Source organism: Geotrypetes seraphini, chromosome 4 (genome assembly GCF_902459505.1).
Source record: "Geotrypetes seraphini chromosome 4, aGeoSer1.1, whole genome shotgun sequence".
Taxonomy (NCBI): domain Eukaryota; kingdom Metazoa; phylum Chordata; class Amphibia; order Gymnophiona; family Dermophiidae; genus Geotrypetes; species Geotrypetes seraphini.
The window spans coordinates 278148038-278167518 of record NC_047087.1 but is presented as its reverse complement, the minus strand read 5'-3'; the positions used below and the strand labels follow the sequence as shown (position 1 = coordinate 278167518).

Below are 19481 nucleotides of genomic sequence, written 5' to 3'. Positions count from 1 at the left end.
TGAGTGAATTTCTTCAGAGGGAGGAAATAATAGATAAAGCAAGCCTTGAATTACACACTAGCGTTCAGCATAAAATCACCGATATTCAAATAAAAGAGAAGCGAGTAAAAGATTTAAAGGCTTAACTTAACGGCAATACTTTAATGCCAAGTCTAGGAGGTGCAGAAACTGTATACGTGTTTCTGCATAGTACCATCTTCATATCCTGTCTGCTTCAATAGGCTTAATCCCGGGGGTGTAGGAAGAGTTCTCCTCCATACTATAACTTTGTTTGAGGATCCAAAATTAGAATCGATTCAGTTCAGTCACTTTACTCCTCACAATAGAGTGAGCAACCACACAAATTGAGCATCGGGGGGGGGGGAGGGGGATATAAGCGTACCTAAGTAAAAGATGTTTAATAAGGCATAGATCATCATTGAATTTTAGCAATCATAAATCCTTCCTTCCAAACAGCTTTTTCCACTCTAAGTGGATACCCAAACCTAGAAAAACATACAGTACTGCTATTTTCTTTCTGGACTTCGCTGCACATAATTCCTTCCTGTCCCACCGCCTGACGTTAGCACGCACACACTAATAACCCCACCTCCCTCCCTCCCTGCCCACTCAACCAGGCAGTATCGGATCGGCCTCAAGTAGGGGCCGGATCCATCCTGTACCACGTGAGTTTCAGGAATCTACCAAGCTCGCCCTGAACAAGGGGTTGTGATAAAAGCCAAGTCGCTAAATCTCGACTATAAAAAAGAAGAAATTCCTGACCGATGAAACACGTCTCGAGTCTCCATGGACTCATCAGCACCGGGCGCTGCAACAGAGTGGAAGGATGTCGACTGCCGTTCCGGTATTACCTTCGGAGTCCCAATGGTGCATTCCAGAGGGCAGGGCCGGCTTCCAGATGCCCAGCAGTAGAACTTGTGTATCGAGGTATGGCGTCCCGCGCGAAGAGGCGCGCGTTGGCACCGGAACTGCAAGCGAATCCTCACCCAGAGAACGATGATGATGATGACGACGAGGAGGGTGACGATAATGAGGAGGAGGAGGAAGATGATGATTCCGAAGAAGAAGAGAGCGGGGAGTCGGAGAAAGACATCAACGAGGTAATAAGGAATAACCTGCGCCTGGTAGTAGGTTGTTAACGTGGCTCATAGAGAAGTTAGACTGACCTGAATGGGATCATGGGAAGAAGGGTATGCGGAGAAGGGAAAGGGATTGGAACTTGTATACCGCCTTTTTGTAGTTACACAACCACACTCAAAGCGGTTTACATATATACTGGAAATTATTTTGTACCTGGGGCAATGGAGGATCAAGTGACTTGCCCTGGGTACACAAGGAGCAGCCCTGGGATTCGATCCCATCATAGGAAGCTTGGCTTTGCGTTTCTCCTGGTTTTGGCCCTCTAATGCAGTGTTCTTCCTTTTTACACCTAAGGACTGGCGGAAATAAAATAATTATTTTGTGGACCGCCACCACTCTGCAGACCAGTGGTGGAAGAACACTGGGCTAAGTCATGGGCCAGACCCCGCCCATCTCCGCCCAGTCTCCACCCCCCCATAATAGTACTAATTGTAACACTATTTTACCATTCATTTTTCATATACACACACACACACACAATAATCTTAGCAACACATAATGGTTAACCACAAAATTAAACTACACAAAGCACACTGTATGCTTCTCAACATTCATTCCTACCAGAACACAGATAACCCCCTATGCAAATACAGAACCAAAAACTAAAAAGTACTAATGTATACAAACAAACCCTAAGATGCAAAACTCTGCTTGCAGTACAACCCCAGAGAAAAAGAAACAAATGCATTTCTTCTTGAACAGTGCAAAATTACAGACAGCAGATGTAAATTCTCAAAATTGACACAATTCAATCACTAAATTCAAAAATGAAATCATTCCCCCTACCTTTGTTGTCTCCTGTCCTCCATGCTGAGCCTTACCTTCTGGCCTGCTCCTGCCTGGCTGTTTTATCTCGCCCCCAGTGTTATCTTCGGGCTGGTTCCCTCTTCCTCACTGACACAGTGCACAAAGCCCCGGGCAGCAGCCTCTCGCGCCTTATCTGGAAGCCTTCCCTCTGATGTTGCGACGTCAAGAGAGAAAGCTTCCGGTTCAGGTGCAGGACGTGCGTAGGAGCCGTTGCCCGCGGCTTTGTGCACTGCGGCAGTGAGAAAGAGGGAGCCGGCCTAAAGATAACGCCACATTGATCGCACTGCAGACTAGCGGTTGAAGAACACTCTCTCGGGCCCAATGCACGTGCCGGCCCTGCGGACTGGCGGTTGAAGAACACTGCTGTAATGCAATACCTATTGAGGTATAAGGTAGTTAATCTACAATTGGGACCTTGGGAAACGAGTAACCTTTGCAAGTTTGTTTGGTTTTTTTTTTTTCTTGTGAGAGGCAAAACATTCTTACACATGCACAGGTATATATATAAAAAATTATTATTATTATTATTTCTATTTGCATAAAAACATCCTTGTCAAAGCCATAGCAAGAAAACAATTTCTGGGCAGGCCCAAGGGTGGAATGGGTGGTCACATACATTCCTCCTCTGTCTTATTACACAATCTCCATCCTGATAAAGGAAAATATTAATATATTGGCTGGCAGGCATCTCTAAGTCTTGCTAGCTGAAGACATCCTCTGTCAGACCCTCCCAGGCAGTCAGAATAGGTTGGTAGCTCAGCTGCAGGGGTGCATGGCTCTGCATTCATGTGTAGGTTACCTACTTTATACCTCAATGGTTATTGCGTTAGAAGGCCAAAACGAGGAGAAACCCAAAGCCAAATTTCTAATACAGTGTATCGCAAACTGTGTGCAGTGAAACACCAGCAAGGAGGAGAGGTGCTGGCCCCAATGACTCTCCTCCTCTCCCCGCATCTCCCCTCCTTCAGTATCCCCCACTGACGAAGTGACAGGTTTAAGGTCACAGTTAGAAGGCCTCTCCACATGTGTGGATGTCATTGCGTCAATATCTGCACGCTTTCGGATACCTTCCGGCCGCAGCACCAGGTTTAATGTGCCATGGGACACTGTTCTAATAGAACATGAAGTCGGCCAATATTTATTATATATTTAATGTTCTCTTAATCCATCCTTGTCCACTTGAGCACAGTGTATTGATGCACCTTCCTGTCCAGTTGTTTATCTTGACTAGATTGTAAGTTCTTTTGAGCACAGACTGTCTCTTCTGTGTTTATTAGTAGTAGTCCGTAATCAGGCCTCTCTACCTACCCTTCTTTCCCCCGTTTGAACTGTTTTCTTCCCATGACTCCATTCAGGTGAGCTGTGGGAGAGTAGGTTTGTCTTCTCTATGCACCACCATAACAGTACTGTACATATTAGAGAAGTTCTGAGATTTAGCAGGGACTGTTTTCTTATTCTTTGTGACTCTGTGCAGCGCTGCGTGCGTCTGGTAGCGCTATAGAAATAATTAATAGTAGTAATAGTAGTAGACATGGTGGTAGCCATATCTTGCCCTGGGATTGGTTGCATGGAATGTTGCTACTATTTGGGTTTCTGTTGGGTACTTGTGACCTGGGTTGGCCACTGTGAAAACAGGATACTGAGTTAGATGGACCATTTGGTCTGACCCAGTATGGCTGTTCTTATGTACTGTGCTGTTCAATTTACAAGGAAGCTGGGTTGGTGTTTCAGTTCAGGGTTTTGGTTTTTTCTTTTGTGGTAGACAGAGACTGGAGATGCTATCGAACAGTAAACGTGCCTATTCTCATCCCACCTGTAGCAACATCTGATGGCTGGGTGGTATGATTTATAATTGCCTTTAGCTGTTTTGTATGTTAATCCAGTTGTTAAACCTGTCCTGGGGGACCCCCAGCCAGTCAGGTGTTCAAGCTACCCCTAATGAACATGCATGAAGCAGATTTGCATGCCTGTTACCTCTTGTTATATGCAAATCTGCCTCATGCATGTTCATTAGGACTAGCTTGAAAACCTGACTGACTGGGGATCCCCCAGGACAGGTTTAAGAACTACTGTGTTAATCCAAAGTGGTTTTATATTGTGCACAGGCGTATTATGAGATGTTTTTTTATCTTTATGAATGCAATGCATTGTTATCGTTTTGTTTTTTTTGTATATGTGGTTTGTTCCAAGAAAGCAGTGTTTTATTCTTTTAATATTTGTGGGCCCCTTAGCTGTGTCGTAATTCAAGGCCTCACTGTGTCCTATTTTGTCACAGTTTTAATATTCCATGAGATTTAGTTAAGCAAATTTAAAACCCTACTTAAGACTCGCTTTATTCAGTTGGCATTTGGTGACTTCTTATTGACCATAGTTGAGATAAGACAATGTAACTGGTATTGTACTTGTAGATTAAGAATTTCTTATAATTAATGTGTACTTATATCCATTGTTGTTTAGTATGATTGTATTCTTTCCCATCATTATCATGGTAGAAACAGGGTTGAGAGGTTAAGTGAAAGTCACTGGGGACTTAAAGGCTGGGCGTTGGTTTAAGTAAGGGAGCTGGTATGCTCATCTACATTTAACAGTGGACAAAGGAGAGAAGACAAAAATTCAAGAATAAATAATAAATGGTCCCTTTTATAGGACTTCATCAGTGTTCCTAATATTGTCTAATGGGCTATTTTTATTCACAGGAAGTGAATATTGAATTTGAAGCACATACAATTTCAGATGTTGATTATAACGGAATAAAGAAATTGTTGCAACAGGTATAGTCAAAATGAGATTTTGGCAAGTGTCTGTGATCATGTTCTGTGTAATAAAATTAATAATAATTGTGTTCTTAAGTAGCGCTGTACAGACCAACTTCAAAATATTTGAAGAATTGTTAACTCTAATGAAAGCTGCAAATGGAAGAATAAGTTCTTACCTTGATGATCTTCTTTCCAGTAGAAAAGCATGAGTCCTGAACCTGTGAGTAATGCATCTTCACCCACGAAGGATGCAGAAGGTATCATCTTACATTTTCAACTCTGCCTCCCTGCATCACTGGGCACTACCCTTTCTCCTCAGTTTGTACCAATGATGAGATAACCCAAGGAGAAATAACAAGAAGGGGCACGAAGAAACTCCCTGATAATTTACTTTTGATCTGCTCTGCGAGAAAACACAACTCCATTAACAAATGCAACATAGCATTAACAAGGTGGAACAAAACACACCTACCTGAGTGCAACCAGCACTAACACTTGTTTGGCTCTGACTTTGTCAATACACTCCTATCTCTCTGAAGCTGTAGCTTCGTATTGCTTCATCTTGCTTGAGTGCCATTTGACAACCCTCTGCAGAAACATACCTGTCTGAGGCTAAAAGCAGGCTACACTGAAAACTGATAGGGCGGGGCTTCAAGACTCGTGCACTTTTCTACTGGAAAAAAAAGATTATTTATTTTATTTCTTCCATTTGTGTGTTGCACGTACCTATACAAGCTCTAGGCGACATTACAGAGGAAGGAGTTAGAAGAGGGTAGGGAGGACTATGGAGGGCAGGGAAGAGTGGAGAGGAGAGAAGCATGTAGAATATTTCATAGAAATTCCTAACTTTACAGATAAGAAGCACCATCTATGTAAATGATATCTAGTAGTCGATCATTGGAATGAACTTCCATTGCAGGTGATTAACGCCAGCAGCGTGCACGATTTTAAAAAGAAATGGGATATGAATGTGGGATCTCTAGCTGGGTGAAGTCTGGGGGTGGGTCATTAGCGTGGGCAGACTTGATGGGCTACAGCCCTTTTCTGCCGTCATATTCTATGTTTCTGTGTAAATGAATTAAAGTAATATGTAAAAAGGAATAGAAGGGAGGAACCGTTAAACAATAGAATTCAGGGAAATTCAATTAATAAAATAAAAACAATAGGTATCGAGGTAAGAACCTAATCTTCCATTCTAGTGCAAAAAGTACATGAGTCCTGAATATGTGAGACATATCAAAGCAGTCCCTCAATCCTAGGGTGGGATAGAAAAGCGTGCTGCTAGCTCGATGGACTCAAAAGCTAAGTCCTTTTGTGCTGCTACATCCACTCTGTAAAACTTAGTGAATGTATATAGAGTGGACCATGTAGCTGCTCTACAAATCTCCTTGGGTGAAACGGTCCACTCATGAAGAAGCCACACTTCTGGTGGAATGTGCTTTCAAGGAAATTGGTGGATGTTTATCACATACTATGTAAGTAGAGGACATAGCCACCTGTATTCATCAGGCAATCGAGGTCTTTGAGTTTGGCCTTCTTCTGCATTCAGAGCCCATTAGGACAAAGAGATGATCTGAAACCGAAAATCATTTGGTCACCTCCATGTAACGAAGGAGAACTCTTTTGATGTCTAGCCATGCTAGTATTTTGTCCTACTTCTTTATGCCTGTGGCTTGGAATGCTGGCAGTCAGACTTCTTGATTTCACATGGAACGCTGACGCCACTTTTGGCAGAAAAGAGGGAATTATACACAGAGATACTCCCACCATTTAGTGCCAATAATTGGGAACTAGTCAGCACTAATTGACATCAATTTGGATTTGTGTGCGTATGTTCCTACATTCTATTCTATATCAGTGTGCACTCAAATCCCAAGGCGTGCAACTCAAAATTGGGCATAGTTATAGGAGATATTGTACATGGGCAAATCAGGGGTGTTCTTAAAATTTGTGTATTCAGGGCTGTGGAGTCGGTAGAGAAATGTTCCGACTCCTCAGTTTTTTGTACTTCTGACTCCGGTAAACAAACGACCCCGCGCGTGAAACAAAATCTTCATCCACGTAAAAAGATGTTGTGCGTATGGTGGGAGAGCTTGTTGGATGAATTTTTCGAGTCTACACCAGGTGATTTCTACCAACGAGGTATTGAAAACCTTGTTGAACGTTGGAAATAAGTTGTAAATAACAACAAGGGAGAATACATTTATAAGTATTGGTGCTCCGAATTGTGCGTTGCGTGCCATATAGTGAAGCACGTGTTTGTTTTGCAGTTACGTGAGGCACTGCATGCATTGGTCTTTATTCTTACAGTAGAGAAGTCATTAATTATAACTTTTTGTGAATTGGGACATTTAAACTTGCTTTTTTTAAATTCCAATTTAAATTTAGTCGGAGTCGGTGCATTGTTTGGCAACTCAGACTCCGACTCCAGGTACCCGAAATTTCCTCCGACTCCGATTCTTTGACTCCTACTCCACAGCTCTGGTGGTATTGAATACTGGAGATGTGCGCCCAAGTTGGGCACTAGAATTACACCTGGTTTCAGTAGGTGCCCAAATTTGTATGCCGAAATCAGCACTCAGTGTTGTTCTGTAATGGGAACTGAAATATGAGTGCCCATTATAGAACAGCATTGAACGCTGATCAAGTGCCATATATTGAACCTGGGCCTGTTTGTGTGTGTGTGTGTGTGTGTGTGTGTATTTTTGAGGTACTTGTGGGAAGGTCTCCACATGCCTACATACCAGGGCAAGATCATTCTCCTTCATACGTCGTCTTTTTGTAGCTTCCAAATAAGTTTTGGCAAGCTCAAAACAGTATCCACAAAGCCAGGAGTCTTTCACGAGTCAGTCATTCTCAAAATAGCCCCATATTCCTAGGCTCTTCCTGGTAAGGAAGCTGGGCTAAATATAGCACAGCTTCTTCGATGCTTAAATCTGCTAACTGGCTTAATCCTGTTGGTGGCTGACTTTTTACTTTAAACAGTTTTATATTAAGGTTCTAGACAGTAGCATAGTTATGTAACTTTTGTTTCAGCCTGTAACATAGTCATCCAACTGCAGCATAAGTCTTTTTGCAGTCCCTTCATGTCTCTTTCAAATCTTCTCGGGGAAACAGGGCTGTAAGAGCAGCTCCTCCCATATAGCAGTACCCTAACTGCTCTCTCCCACGCTCACAAGAAAAGAAACAAAAATTTTCTGAACAAAACAGGTTTATCCCAGGACAAGCAGGCATGATATTCTCACATGTGGGTGACGTCATCTACGGAGCCCCGATGCGGAAGCATTTTCAAGCAAACTTGATTGAAGATTTAAGTTTGCTCTGCTGCTCCATGCATGCGTGCCTTCCTGCTCCACTAGGGGGCGCATCCCCTCGTGGTCTCCAGTTCAAAATTTTCCACTGAGCCTAGAAGTCGTGTTTTTTCAGGCTCTGCCCCAACTGCCTTCTAGCACCGTGGTTTTTTCTTGTTTTTCTCGATTTAGTCGCTGTGCGCGAGTTTTTTCTTGTTTCAACTGTTCCTGCTTCGTTTTTCACCGTGGCTATTCGAGCCGCGGCCAGTTTCGATTCTATGTCCCGGCCTTTGACCGGCTTCAAAAAGTGCTCCCGGTGCGAGCGGCTTCTTTCCATCACAGACCCGCATCGCCGGTGCATCCTCTGCCTGGGGGCCGCTCATCCAACCGACTCCTGCCCCCAGTGCGCTACTTTCCAGAACCGGGCCCTCCGTCGTAGAAAAGCCCGCATGGCGGATCTTTTCACCCCGGACCAACCCTCTACCTCGGCCTCGAGGTCGGCCCCGGCCTTGACCTCGGCCCCGAATACCTCGGAATCGCCTCAAGACTCGAACCCGAAGCCCTCGGGACAACAGAAAACCTCGGCTCCGGGTAAGTCCCCTCTTCCCTCTTCAGGTTCTGTACCAGCAAAGAAACCGGCCTAGGGGCACCGGCGACGCATGGCGGAAGTCCCATGCTTACAGCCCCGGCGAAGCCCTCCAAGCCTTCGGGCCGTGCCTCCACCACACGGGAATACTCTGATACGAGGTCGCCCCCGGTGGAGTGCACCGAGGCAGTGGACATGCCCTCGATGCTGTCCGTGCCCGTTTTCCAGGACCTACTCCGATCGATGATCTCGTCGGAGCTGTCCGCTGCAATGGCCCATTTGCAACCGGCCTCGACCTCGACCCCGCATGTGCCAGACCAGCCTGAGCCTCGCGTCGAGCCACCTCGAAGAAAAGCGCGCAAGCTTCGCCGCATTCCATCTTCCTCGGACTCCTCACCGAGGCACCCGAGGCGCTCTCCCTCCACAGACCGCCGCGGTGCAAAACGTCGTGCTAAAACGACACAAACCTCGAACCGCCGTACCTCCAAGAAGGCCCGGGGTTCCCCCACTCTACGAGGCCGTTCACCTACACCTCGTACGGGACCGTTAAGGGTGGCTGAGTTATCACTCTCCAACCCGCGCATCCTCCGAACTCCCCCTCGGACCGGGATTCCAACCCGAGGTCGCAGGTTTTCACAGGGGGAGTCCGGGTTGAGGTCACCGATTCGACATCAATCGGTACCTCGAACCCCGACATCATCTCCGAGGGGCTCCTCGAGACATCCGAGATCTACGACCCCGGAACACTTTCACAGTACTTCCCCGGTCTCGGAGCGTGGATCGGAGCAGGAACCTCGATACTCGAGGGAAGCCTCCCCATCCTTCTCCACCCGACGGAGGTCTCGTTCGCCGACCCCGCACGGGGCCTCGGGAACATCTCGCCCATCCTTCACTCGCTTTGTCCAGGACATGGGCCACGCCTTGGACTTAGACCTCCAGTCCGACTCCAGGTACTCTAAGGAATACCTAGCGGAGCTGGATATGCCATCCCTGCCCAGAGAGTCCCTCCGCTTACCACCTAACCCGGTACTCCAACAGGCCTTCTTCAGGAACCTGGAGACCCCCTACATGGTCACAGCTGTACCCTCCAAAATGGAGGCCAAGTACCGCACAGTACCCTACCCAGGATTCGAACAACCACAGCTCTCCCACCAGTCGCTGCTAGTAGAATCCTCCTTGAAAAAGGCCCACCCATCCCGGGTCTCAGCCGCGGTCCCCCCAGGCCGAGAAGGTCGAACCCTAGACAAGTTCGGCAGGAGACTATATCAAAATGCCATGATGGCCTCTAGGGTGCAAAGCTACACTTTCACCTTCACATCCTACCTCAAACACCTCATTGGACTATTGAGAGCCTTTGAGACTGACCTACCGGCCTCCCGCCAAGGAGCGTTTGGCCTGCTTTTAGAGTCCCTCTCCAACCTGCGCCTCCATCTATTCCACGCGGCCTACGATGGCTTCGAACTCTCCTCCAGAGAGGCAGCCTTTGCTATCGCCATGCGCCGACTAGCTTGGCTGCGCCTGGTCGACATGGACCCCAACTTACAAGACCGGTTGGCTAACCTACCCTGCGTGGGAAAAGAACTGTTCGATGACACGATCGAGGCGGCTACAAAACGCCTCTCCGAACACGAACGCTCGTTTGCCTCCCTCGTCCGGCAAAAACCGAAACCGCCCGCGCCCAGGCCGTTCAGGGCCCCTCCATGCCGCTACCCTCAAAAATCCACCCCTCCCTTCTCGCTGCCTCCACCCAGACGTCCGCAAGCCCACCACCGGGCCATGCCCAAGTCCCAACCGCCTGCGACTTCCAAACCATCCCCGTCCTTTTGACGGGATTCGCGGAAGGGGGCGGGCCCCCTCCGCCATAGTCCCAGGCCTCCTTCCCATCGGGGGCCGCCTCAAAGCCTTTTACCCTCGCTGGGAACAAGTCACGTCGGACGCATGGGTCCTTGGCGTGATCTCATCAGGATACTCTCTCAACTTTCGGGCCATTCCTCCAGACAACCCCCCAAGGAATTGCCCTCCCAACCGGACGCAGCTACCCCTACTCCTCCGAGGCTCGAGACCTGCTTCGCCTCAGGGCAGTGGAGGAGGTTCCCCCCGACCAACGGGGGAAGGGCTTCTACTCCCGCTACTTCCTGGTACCGAAAAAGACGGGAGACCTACGCCCAATACTAGACTTGAGATGCCTCAACAAATTTCTAGTACGGGAGAAATTTCGGATGCTTTCCCTACCGACCCTCTACCCCCTGATCGACGAGGGCGACTGGCTCTGCTCCCTCGATCTGAAGGAGGCGTACACACATGTCCCAGTACACCCCGCTCACCGCAAGTTCTTGCGTTTTCAGGTAGGGGACTGGCACCTACAATACCGAGTCCTCCCCTTCGGCCTAGCATCATCACCTCGGGTCTTCACCAAGTGCCTCGTGGTGGTCGCAGCAACCTTACGTTCCCAGGGCCTCCAGGTATTCCCCTACCTGGACGACTGGCTGATCAAAGCCCCGTCCAGGGAAGGGGTTATCTCAGCGACCCAACAGACTGTTACCTACCTACAAAGTCTGGGGTTCGAAATAAACTTCCCAAAATCCCAACTACGCCCCTCGCAGTCCCTACTGTTCATCGGGGCCACGCTGGATACGGTTCGCTTCCGTTCCTTCCTCCCCCCTCCGCGCTTAGAGGCGTTAGTAAGTCTGAGTCGAAGGATCTCTCTGCTGACCTCGGTATCAGCTCGACAGATGATGACTCTCCTAGGCCACATGGCCTCCACCGTCCATGTAACACCCTTCGCCCGCCTCCATCTGAGAATCCCTCAATGGACCCTGGCCTCTCAATGGCGTCAAGACCGGGACCCGATCGACCGCCCCGTGACAGTGACTCCTTCCTTGCAAAGATCGCTCCGCTGGTGGGCTGACTCTTCAAATCTTTCCAAAGGTTTACTCTTCCTCGCCCCTCATCACAGCAAGGTACTCACCACGGACTCGTCAGAGTACGCTTGGGGAGCCCATCTGGACGGCCTACGCACGCAGGGGATGTGGTCAGCGGAAGATCACGGCTGTCACATCAACGTGCTAGAGCTCCAGGCCATCTATCTCGCAGCTGTAGCCTTTCAACATCTGCTCCACGACCGGGTGGTCCTCATCCGAACCGACAACCAGGTAGCAATGTACTATGTAAACAAACAAGGAGGTACAGGGTCTTGGCCCCTCTGTCGGGAAGCCCTGCGCCTCTGGAAATGGGCAATCTCCAACAACACCTTCCTTCGAGCGGTGTACATACAAGGAGAACAAAACTGTCTGGCGGACAGACTCAGCCGCCTCCTCCAGCCACACGAGTGGTCACTGCACTCTCAAACCCTACGACAGGTGTTCAAACAGTGGGGGACACTTCAAATAGATCTGTTCGCATCCCCCCACAATCACAAATTGCCTCTCTTCTGCTCCCGGATGTACTCCCTGGACCGGCTCGAGGCCGACGCCTTCCTCCTCGACTGGGAGGGAAGGTTCCTGTACGCGTTCCCGCCGTTTCCTCTGATCCTGCGGACGCTTGTCCACCTGAAAACAGTACAAGCCACCCTGATCCTAATTGCTCCTCGCTGGCCACGCCAGCCTTGGTTTTCCCTTCTACTTCAACTCAGTATCAGAGATCCACTGCCTCTGACTCGGTTTCCCTCTCTACTATCACAGGGTCAGGGTTCGCTGTTACATCCCAATCTTCAATCTCTTCATCTGAATGCTTGGTTTCTTTCCCCCTGACTTCTCTCCCCATGTCTCAATCAGTCAAGGAGATATTGGAGGCCTCTAGAAAGACCTCAACGAGAACCTGCTACTCCCAAAAGTGGACCAGATTCTCAGCCTGGTGCTCCTCTCACAGCCAGGACCCGGTGTCGGTCCCCGTCCCCCTGGTCCTTGACTATTTACTTCAATTATCTCACTCCGGCCTAAAGACCAACTCCATTCGAGTACACCTCAGTGCGATTGCGGCCTTTCACCAGCCCCTGGAAGGGAAAGCCCTCTCGCTCCATCCCTTAGTCTCTCGCTTCATGAAGGGTCTCCTGACTGTCCACCCTCCTGTCAAACCTCCTCCGGTGGTTTGGGACCTCAACGTGGTTCTGGCTCAACTAATGAAACCTCCATTTGAGCCCCTAGACAAATGCCATCCAAAATTCCTCACTTGGAAGGTAATTTTCCTGATTGCGCTCACTTCCGCTCGGCGGGTTAGTGAGTTACAGGCTCTGGTAGCGGACCCAACCTTCACGGTATTCCATCACGACAAGGTGGTACTCCGCACTCATCCAAAGTTCTTGCCTAAAGTAGTGTCTGATTTTCACCTCAATCAGTCCATTGTCTTGCCTGTGTTTTTCCCCAAGCCCCACTCTCATCCCGGAGAGGTGGCGCTCCACACTCTTGACTGTAAGAGAGCGTTGGCCTTCTACCTCCAACGCACTCAGCCACACCGGAAAGTCCCACAATTATTTTTGTCCTTCGACCCAAACCGGTTAGGTCACCCAGTTTCCAAGCGCACCTTGCCCAACTGGTTGGCCGATTGCATCTCCTTCTGCTACGCTCAGGCTGGTCTCGCGCTGCATGGTCGAGTAACGGGACACAAGGTCCGAGCAATGGCAGCCTCCGTAGCGTTCCTCAGGTCCACACCTATCGAGGAAATCTGCAAGGCTGCCACGTGGTCTTCGGTTCATACTTTCACCTCCCACTACTGTCTGGACTCACTGTCCAGGAGCGATGGCCGGTTCGGCCAATCGGTTTTGCGAAATCTATTTGCTTAAATTGCCAACTTCCCTCCATCCCTTTTCAGTTAGCTTGGAGGTCACCCACATGTGAGAATATCATGCCTGCTTGTCCTGGGATAAAGCACAGTTACTTACCGTAACAGGTGTTATCCAGGGACAGCAGGCATATATTCTCACAACCCGCCCACCTCCCCGAGGTTGGCTTCTTTGCTAGTTAAGTGAACTGGAGACCACCAGGGGATGCCCCCGTAGTGGAGCAGGAAGGCACGCATGCGTGGAGCAGCAGAGCAAACTTAAATCTTCAATCAAGTTTGCTTGAAAATGCTTCCGCATCGGGGCTCCGTAGATGACGTCACCCACATGTGAGAATATATGCCTGCTGTCCCTGGATAACACCTGTTACGGTAAGTAACTGTGCTTTGTATCTGGTCTCTGTAACAGCTTAAGGTGCAGGACAAGGCGTACCTTGTTTCAGATATTTCTAGCTCATGCTCTGTTAAGGACCATCAGCTTCTACCTCCATGGGTTGTTCCACTTCTTTTAACCTTATACTACTGCTTGGCTGCCCAGGAATAAACCTCCTTTCCCCTTGCTTGAATTCCCAGGGCAGGAAAAGGTTCTCTTCTCCCCTTAGCTGATGTCACTGAGTTTGGGGTAATTTATCCTTCTCCTTCTGGAGACAGCTAGCCATCCTCTTCTAATTCTTTAGGTCTATATTTAGCATAGTTCTTAGTTTTTCTGGCAGGTTTGCTAAATGTGTATTTTATGGCAGCATATAATTTATATGGAGGATAACAGGTTGCCAAGATTAGTAGGCTACAATTAGGTGCTTCTTTGGCCTGTTATATAAAGACACATAAGTGCCTAAGGGGCTCATTTTAAAAAAAGATAAAAGTGCATAAACCAGTCAAAACGTCCAAGTGGGCATTCTCAAAACAGACTTTCTAGATGCCTTTCAGGTTGTTTTGTCTCCAGTGCGTCCAAATCTTAAGGGGGTGTGTTTTGGGCATGCTTAGGACTTGGACGCTCATCAGGCATAGTCAAACCTTTAACAAAAGGTACTGGGCTTTTTTTTAGATGTTTGGAGCTAGACCTGTTTTAAAAGCGTCTAAATGATAAAAAAAAGGTGCCCAAACTGACCAGATGACCACTTGAGGGATTAAGGCATGCCCCTCCCCCCTTCATTCTCCCAGTGGTCACCGACCCCTTCCCACCACCCAAAGATGTGAAAAAACACAGTGCATTCTAGCCTGCATTATGAGGGAGTGCTGAAAAGTTCTCAGCCCAAGCAGCTTCAGATGTTAACACAAACATTTGAGAGCAGAGGGGCACTCTTAAGGGCTACTGCAGTGAATTTCACATTCATAGTTCCAGGTACAAATGTCACCAGATCTTGCTTATATTGTATGGTGAGCCCTCCAAAACTTACAGTACCTTCATTAAGGTGACACCTGCAGGCATAAGGGCTATTGTGGTGTATAGGTGGGTACAGGAAGTTTTGGGTGGGTTTTGGAGGGCTCGCCATACAATATAAGCAAGATATAGTGACATCTGTACCTGGAACTTTTAATGTGAAATTCATTATAGTACTTCTTGAAGAGCCCCTCTGCTATGCTCAGCTGTTTAACAGTTTGCTAAGAATGCCTAGATGAAAACTTTACATTTGTCATGTGGACGTATTTTTTATTTGAGAATGGCCAAAAATGATAGATGTACTAAGGACCAAAACGTCTACATAGGTCATTAAAAAACAAACAAACAAAAAACGTCCTGTTTTGAGAAAGGGCATTTTCTCTTATGGATTTCCAGATGTGTTTCCCAAAATGTCCAAACTTATACTTGGACGTCCTATTGAAAATGCCCCTCATGTATCTTATTATAAAAATGACAGCATAAAACCTGCAGAAATCATGGCTAAAATGAAACCTTACCTGCTCAAAAGCAGGTATAAATGTGTGTATGTGTAAAGTATACCTTTCTTAACCCAAATCTTCCCCTCCCCCTCCTCTTGAGTTCACTTAGATCACATGAAAGTTTGTACATTCTAATCATTGCGCATAATTAGAGTGGGATAATAGTACTTATTGCACTTAACAATGCAGTGTTTTCTTTTAATTTAATTTTTGCCTTTTTCAGTTGTTCCTCAAAGCACATGTTAACACATCAGAACTGACTGATATCTTAATCCAGCAGAATCACATTGGGAGTATCATTAAGGTAACTTTTCTATGTGGCAATTTTATAGAAGCTCATATCCTTTATGTCCAGTGTCTATCACTTTATGAGATGACTTCCATTTTTTTAGCCACAACTGCTGAGTTAAAAAATAAATAAAAACATTGCCTCAAATCTTTGCTCTAAACTTTGTTTACCAGTCATGTTAAGGCAAAAGGTAATTATGGATAAAAATGGAGCAGGGTATGTAGAAAATGAGTAACACAATAAAACACATCATGGGTCTTATTTATTAAAGTGCATTAAGTAATTCATTTAGGAATTCATGCACAATTAGCATGCTGGCGTGACAGTATGAGCTAATTCCTATGTTTGTGTCAAGTGAGTATTGGGCAGGGACTGCTTTACAGTTAGTTTATTTGATATACCGCATTTCTTAACAATTGTAGTCAAATCAAGGCAGTTAACAAAGTTAAAAACAATGGGTATAAATTAAAAAAAAAAAAAACCAGACAGGGGAAAGACCAATATTGTAAACAAACAGGTACAAAAGGCACGCTACAGGGGTTCAAAGAAGCTTTGGATAGGTACTTGGAAGACAAAGGGATTGAGGGGTACAGATAAGAGTAAAGGTAGATTATAGGGATGGGATTAGAGGTAAATTACAAAATTAATCAGGGACCACTGTTCAGGCACTAGGCCTGATGGGCCGCCGCGGGAGCGGACCGCTGAGCAAGATGGACCTCTGGTCTGACTCAGCGGGGGCAACTTCTTATGTTCTTATGATATTCAGGGAAGGGATGGGTCACAATATTTATAAGGGAAAGGGGAAATTATTAAAACAAAGGAAAAACACAAGAGGTTAAGGGGATAAAGTTGTTTTTGTTTTGTTTATTCGGGGTAAGAAGGGTATGTAGGGAGTTTACAGTTTATGGAGGTAGTTGCTGTATGAGCTGGTAATACGGCAGATGTCTCATCAGTGCTTCTGGCTTCTTCACTAATGTAGGATGTGCTAGCCATAGATTGGAGATGCCCCTTCTTTACCTTTTATTCACTCATCACAATGATGTAATGTAATGTAATTTATTTCTTATATACCGCTAAACTCCGTTAGGATTCTAAGCGGTTTACAGAAAATAGACAATAGTGTGCATTAAAATTATAAGTAATATAGAGAAATATACATTAAAGGATACAATAAAAATAAGATAAATAAATAGGTACTTAGAAATTCCCTTACTGTCCCGAAGGCTCACAATCTAACTGAAGTACCTGGAAAAATAACAATTAGTTGAGTAATAAAAGTAAGAAATAGAAATAGAAGAAAAGATAAGAAAATAAACATTCTAACAAGACTACATTGATCTAAGGACTTTGAAAGGTAGAAAAGAAGAGAGATAGGAATAGCTACAGAAAGGAGGAACCGTTGAGCAATAGAATTTTGGAGAAATTTAAATGTTAAAAATAAAACAAAACAAGGGGCAAATCAATGAGAGAAAAAAAAAGAAAACTGCACAGATTTCAAATAACATCCAGCATGATCTGCCTCACTTCGATGTAGTGATACAAAAGATAAACCACATATATTTGACGTTAAAATTGACTGCGTTGAGACAAAATAGACTTTCCTGCTTTCAATAAATTTGGGACTTCACGATCACATGGTTGGAGACATCTCACACTACTTCACATTGATGCTATCCATAGTATGATAAGTGTGTATTTTTAAAGACCTTTTAATATTCCCTCATAGGAGGGATTTTTGTAATTTGGGGTGGGGAATGTTTGATCAGAGGGGTTTTATAGTTAAAATTTGTATTCTATGTGGGAAGGTATTTTTCTTTTGGTGACTAATTGCCATATGCTGAAGAGCAACAGTATATCATTGGCAGAACCTATTTTTATTTCTTAGCTGCTGGACATTTTGATTTTTGATTGTTTTGTTATACCATATGTTTGTAACTATATTTTTTTGTTTTGGTTCAATAAAGATTAAAATTTGAAAAATAAAATGCTCTTTCTCCAGGCAAGCCTCTGAATTAGAAGTGTGCACAGGAATGGTGACAATGGGGATACCTGTGGGAATCCATGGGGATGAGGATAAAAAAAATCTTTATTTTGTTTCTATCCCATCCTGTTCCATTCCATCCATTCCCCATAATAATAATGTCCCCGTGCACACCTCATCCTCACAGCCTTGGAACTTTACTGCCCATCCAGTCCGGCATCACCTCCCTCCCACCTGGACGTGACCTATCTTTAAATTTAGTCTTCAGCCCTGCAGGCCAGCGGCAGTCATATAGAAAGACTTCCTATGGCCTGCACTGTCCCTCTCTGATACAACTTCCCATTTTAGAAGGGGTGGACTGGGACAGAGGAAACGCCCGGTGCAAGCTGTGTTTCTATACAATTGCCACTGGGCCTGTAGGGTTGAAGACTAAAGGTAGGCAGTGGACAGTTGTCGGAAAGCAGCCATATTGGGTCTGGGGAGGGGAGGTACTTTCTTGGTTTCACTCTTATTTTGAAAATCGCTTTTCTACAGTTAGCTTTAATAACACCATTTCGGAAAGTTTTTCAGTTCCTTACGGAATTCCACAGGGCTCTATCCTATCTCCTCTCTTATTCAACATTTTTCTGGCTCCCCTCATGACCCTCTGTCAGTCTATTGGTTTCACCGTATTCGCATATGCGGATGACATACAACTTCTTAACCCCCTGGATCCCAACAGTTCTTCAGAAATAACTAACATTAATACCAAACTTGAACAGATTCATAATTGGCTCGAAATAAATAGATTAGCACTAAATATTGACAAAACAAATGTACTGCTATTCCCTTGGAAAGACAATTCTACCCTTTCCTGTCCAATATCTATTAAAGGCATTTCTTTGAAACTTATTCATAAGATCAGGATTCTCTGAGTTATTTTTGATGAAAAACTAACATATCACGATCATATTAGTCATGTCGTGAAATCTTCTTTCTATAGTCTCTGTCAAATTTGCTCAATGAAAAATTTTTTATGCCCAAAATCCCTGAATATATTGATACACTCCTTAGTTATTTCAAAGATTGACTATTGTAATGCCTTATTTAAAGGAATAGCCCAAAAAGAAATTAAACGCTTACAAATTATACAAAATGCCTCGATTAAAATTATTGAAAACGCTAAGAAATTCGATCACGTTATGCCTTTGCTAGAGAAAGCACATTGGCTGCCGGTAATATATCGCATAATATACAAATTAAATTTACTCACTTTCAAATCTATAATTTTTAAAACTCCAGCATTTATTTATAAATTTCTAATTCCCTATAATACTTCGAGAGTATTACGCTCAACTGAACAATACTTATTAGTTGTTCCGTCGTTAAAAGTTATTGGTACACGACGTCACTCCATTTTTTCAGATACGGCCCCTCTAGCCTGGAACGCTTTGCCAATTTATTTGAGAGAGGAAAAAATGCTAGATAAATTTAAGAGTAAACTTAAGGGATTCCTTTTCAAAGACGCATTTAGTGACTAATTGAATTTTTTCTTTTTCACATCTTATATTAAATTTCTCCCTGTTTCCTAATGTTTTTAACCTTAAATGTTTCTTTTATATTGAATTGTATTTCTCCCCATAATTTTACCCTTCTTTGATCATATACCATATGTTAATCAGTCTTGTTGCCTTTGTCTAGTCATGCGATTTTATGTTAAGTACTTTTATGTTATTTTAACCTGTTTAATTTTAAGTTCTTTTAGTTTGTATGTATACCCTAACTTTGTAAACTTATAGATGTACATCGCTTAGAATATGGAATAGGCGATTTATCAAATCTTATGATAAACTTGGAAACTTGGAGGTGATGATGCTGGTCCCTGTGGGGGGTGGAAGAGCAGCTGCATTGGTAAGGGGAGGGAGGTAATGCTGGATCATGTGGGTCTATGGGGAGGGGGTAGTGGAGGAGAAACCACATTGAGTCCAGAAGGTGAGGG

At 45.3% G+C, this 19481-nt stretch overlaps 2 protein-coding genes across 9 annotated transcripts in view; one reads left to right on the top strand and one right to left on the bottom strand.

Moving 5' to 3' along the window:
- Nucleotides 1-1451, bottom strand: part of UROS (uroporphyrinogen III synthase) — a 51862-nt gene extending 50411 nt beyond the window's left edge. For 4 of the 7 annotated variants that reach the window (XM_033940742.1, XM_033940746.1, XM_033940748.1 and 1 more), the window contains exon 1: nucleotides 500-571. The gene's annotated coding sequence lies outside the window, so the exon portion shown is untranslated. Of the gene's footprint in view, nucleotides 1-382; nucleotides 585-851; nucleotides 991-1293 lie in introns of those variants that run through there. The other 3 variants (XM_033940745.1, XM_033940744.1, XM_033940743.1) reach the window with 3 other exon arrangements.
- The window catches only part of BCCIP (BRCA2 and CDKN1A interacting protein), a 40983-nt gene continuing 22121 nt past the window's right edge, over nucleotides 620-19481 (top strand). The window contains exons 1-3 of one of the 2 annotated variants that reach the window (XM_033940736.1): nucleotides 624-1100; nucleotides 4644-4718; nucleotides 15457-15537. In XM_033940736.1, coding sequence (XP_033796627.1) covers nucleotides 765-1100; nucleotides 4644-4718; nucleotides 15457-15537 — 492 coding nt within the window. In that variant the 5' untranslated portion in view covers nucleotides 624-764. Of the gene's footprint in view, nucleotides 1101-4643; nucleotides 4719-15456; nucleotides 15538-19481 lie in introns of both variants that reach the window. The other variant, XM_033940737.1, reaches the window with a different exon arrangement.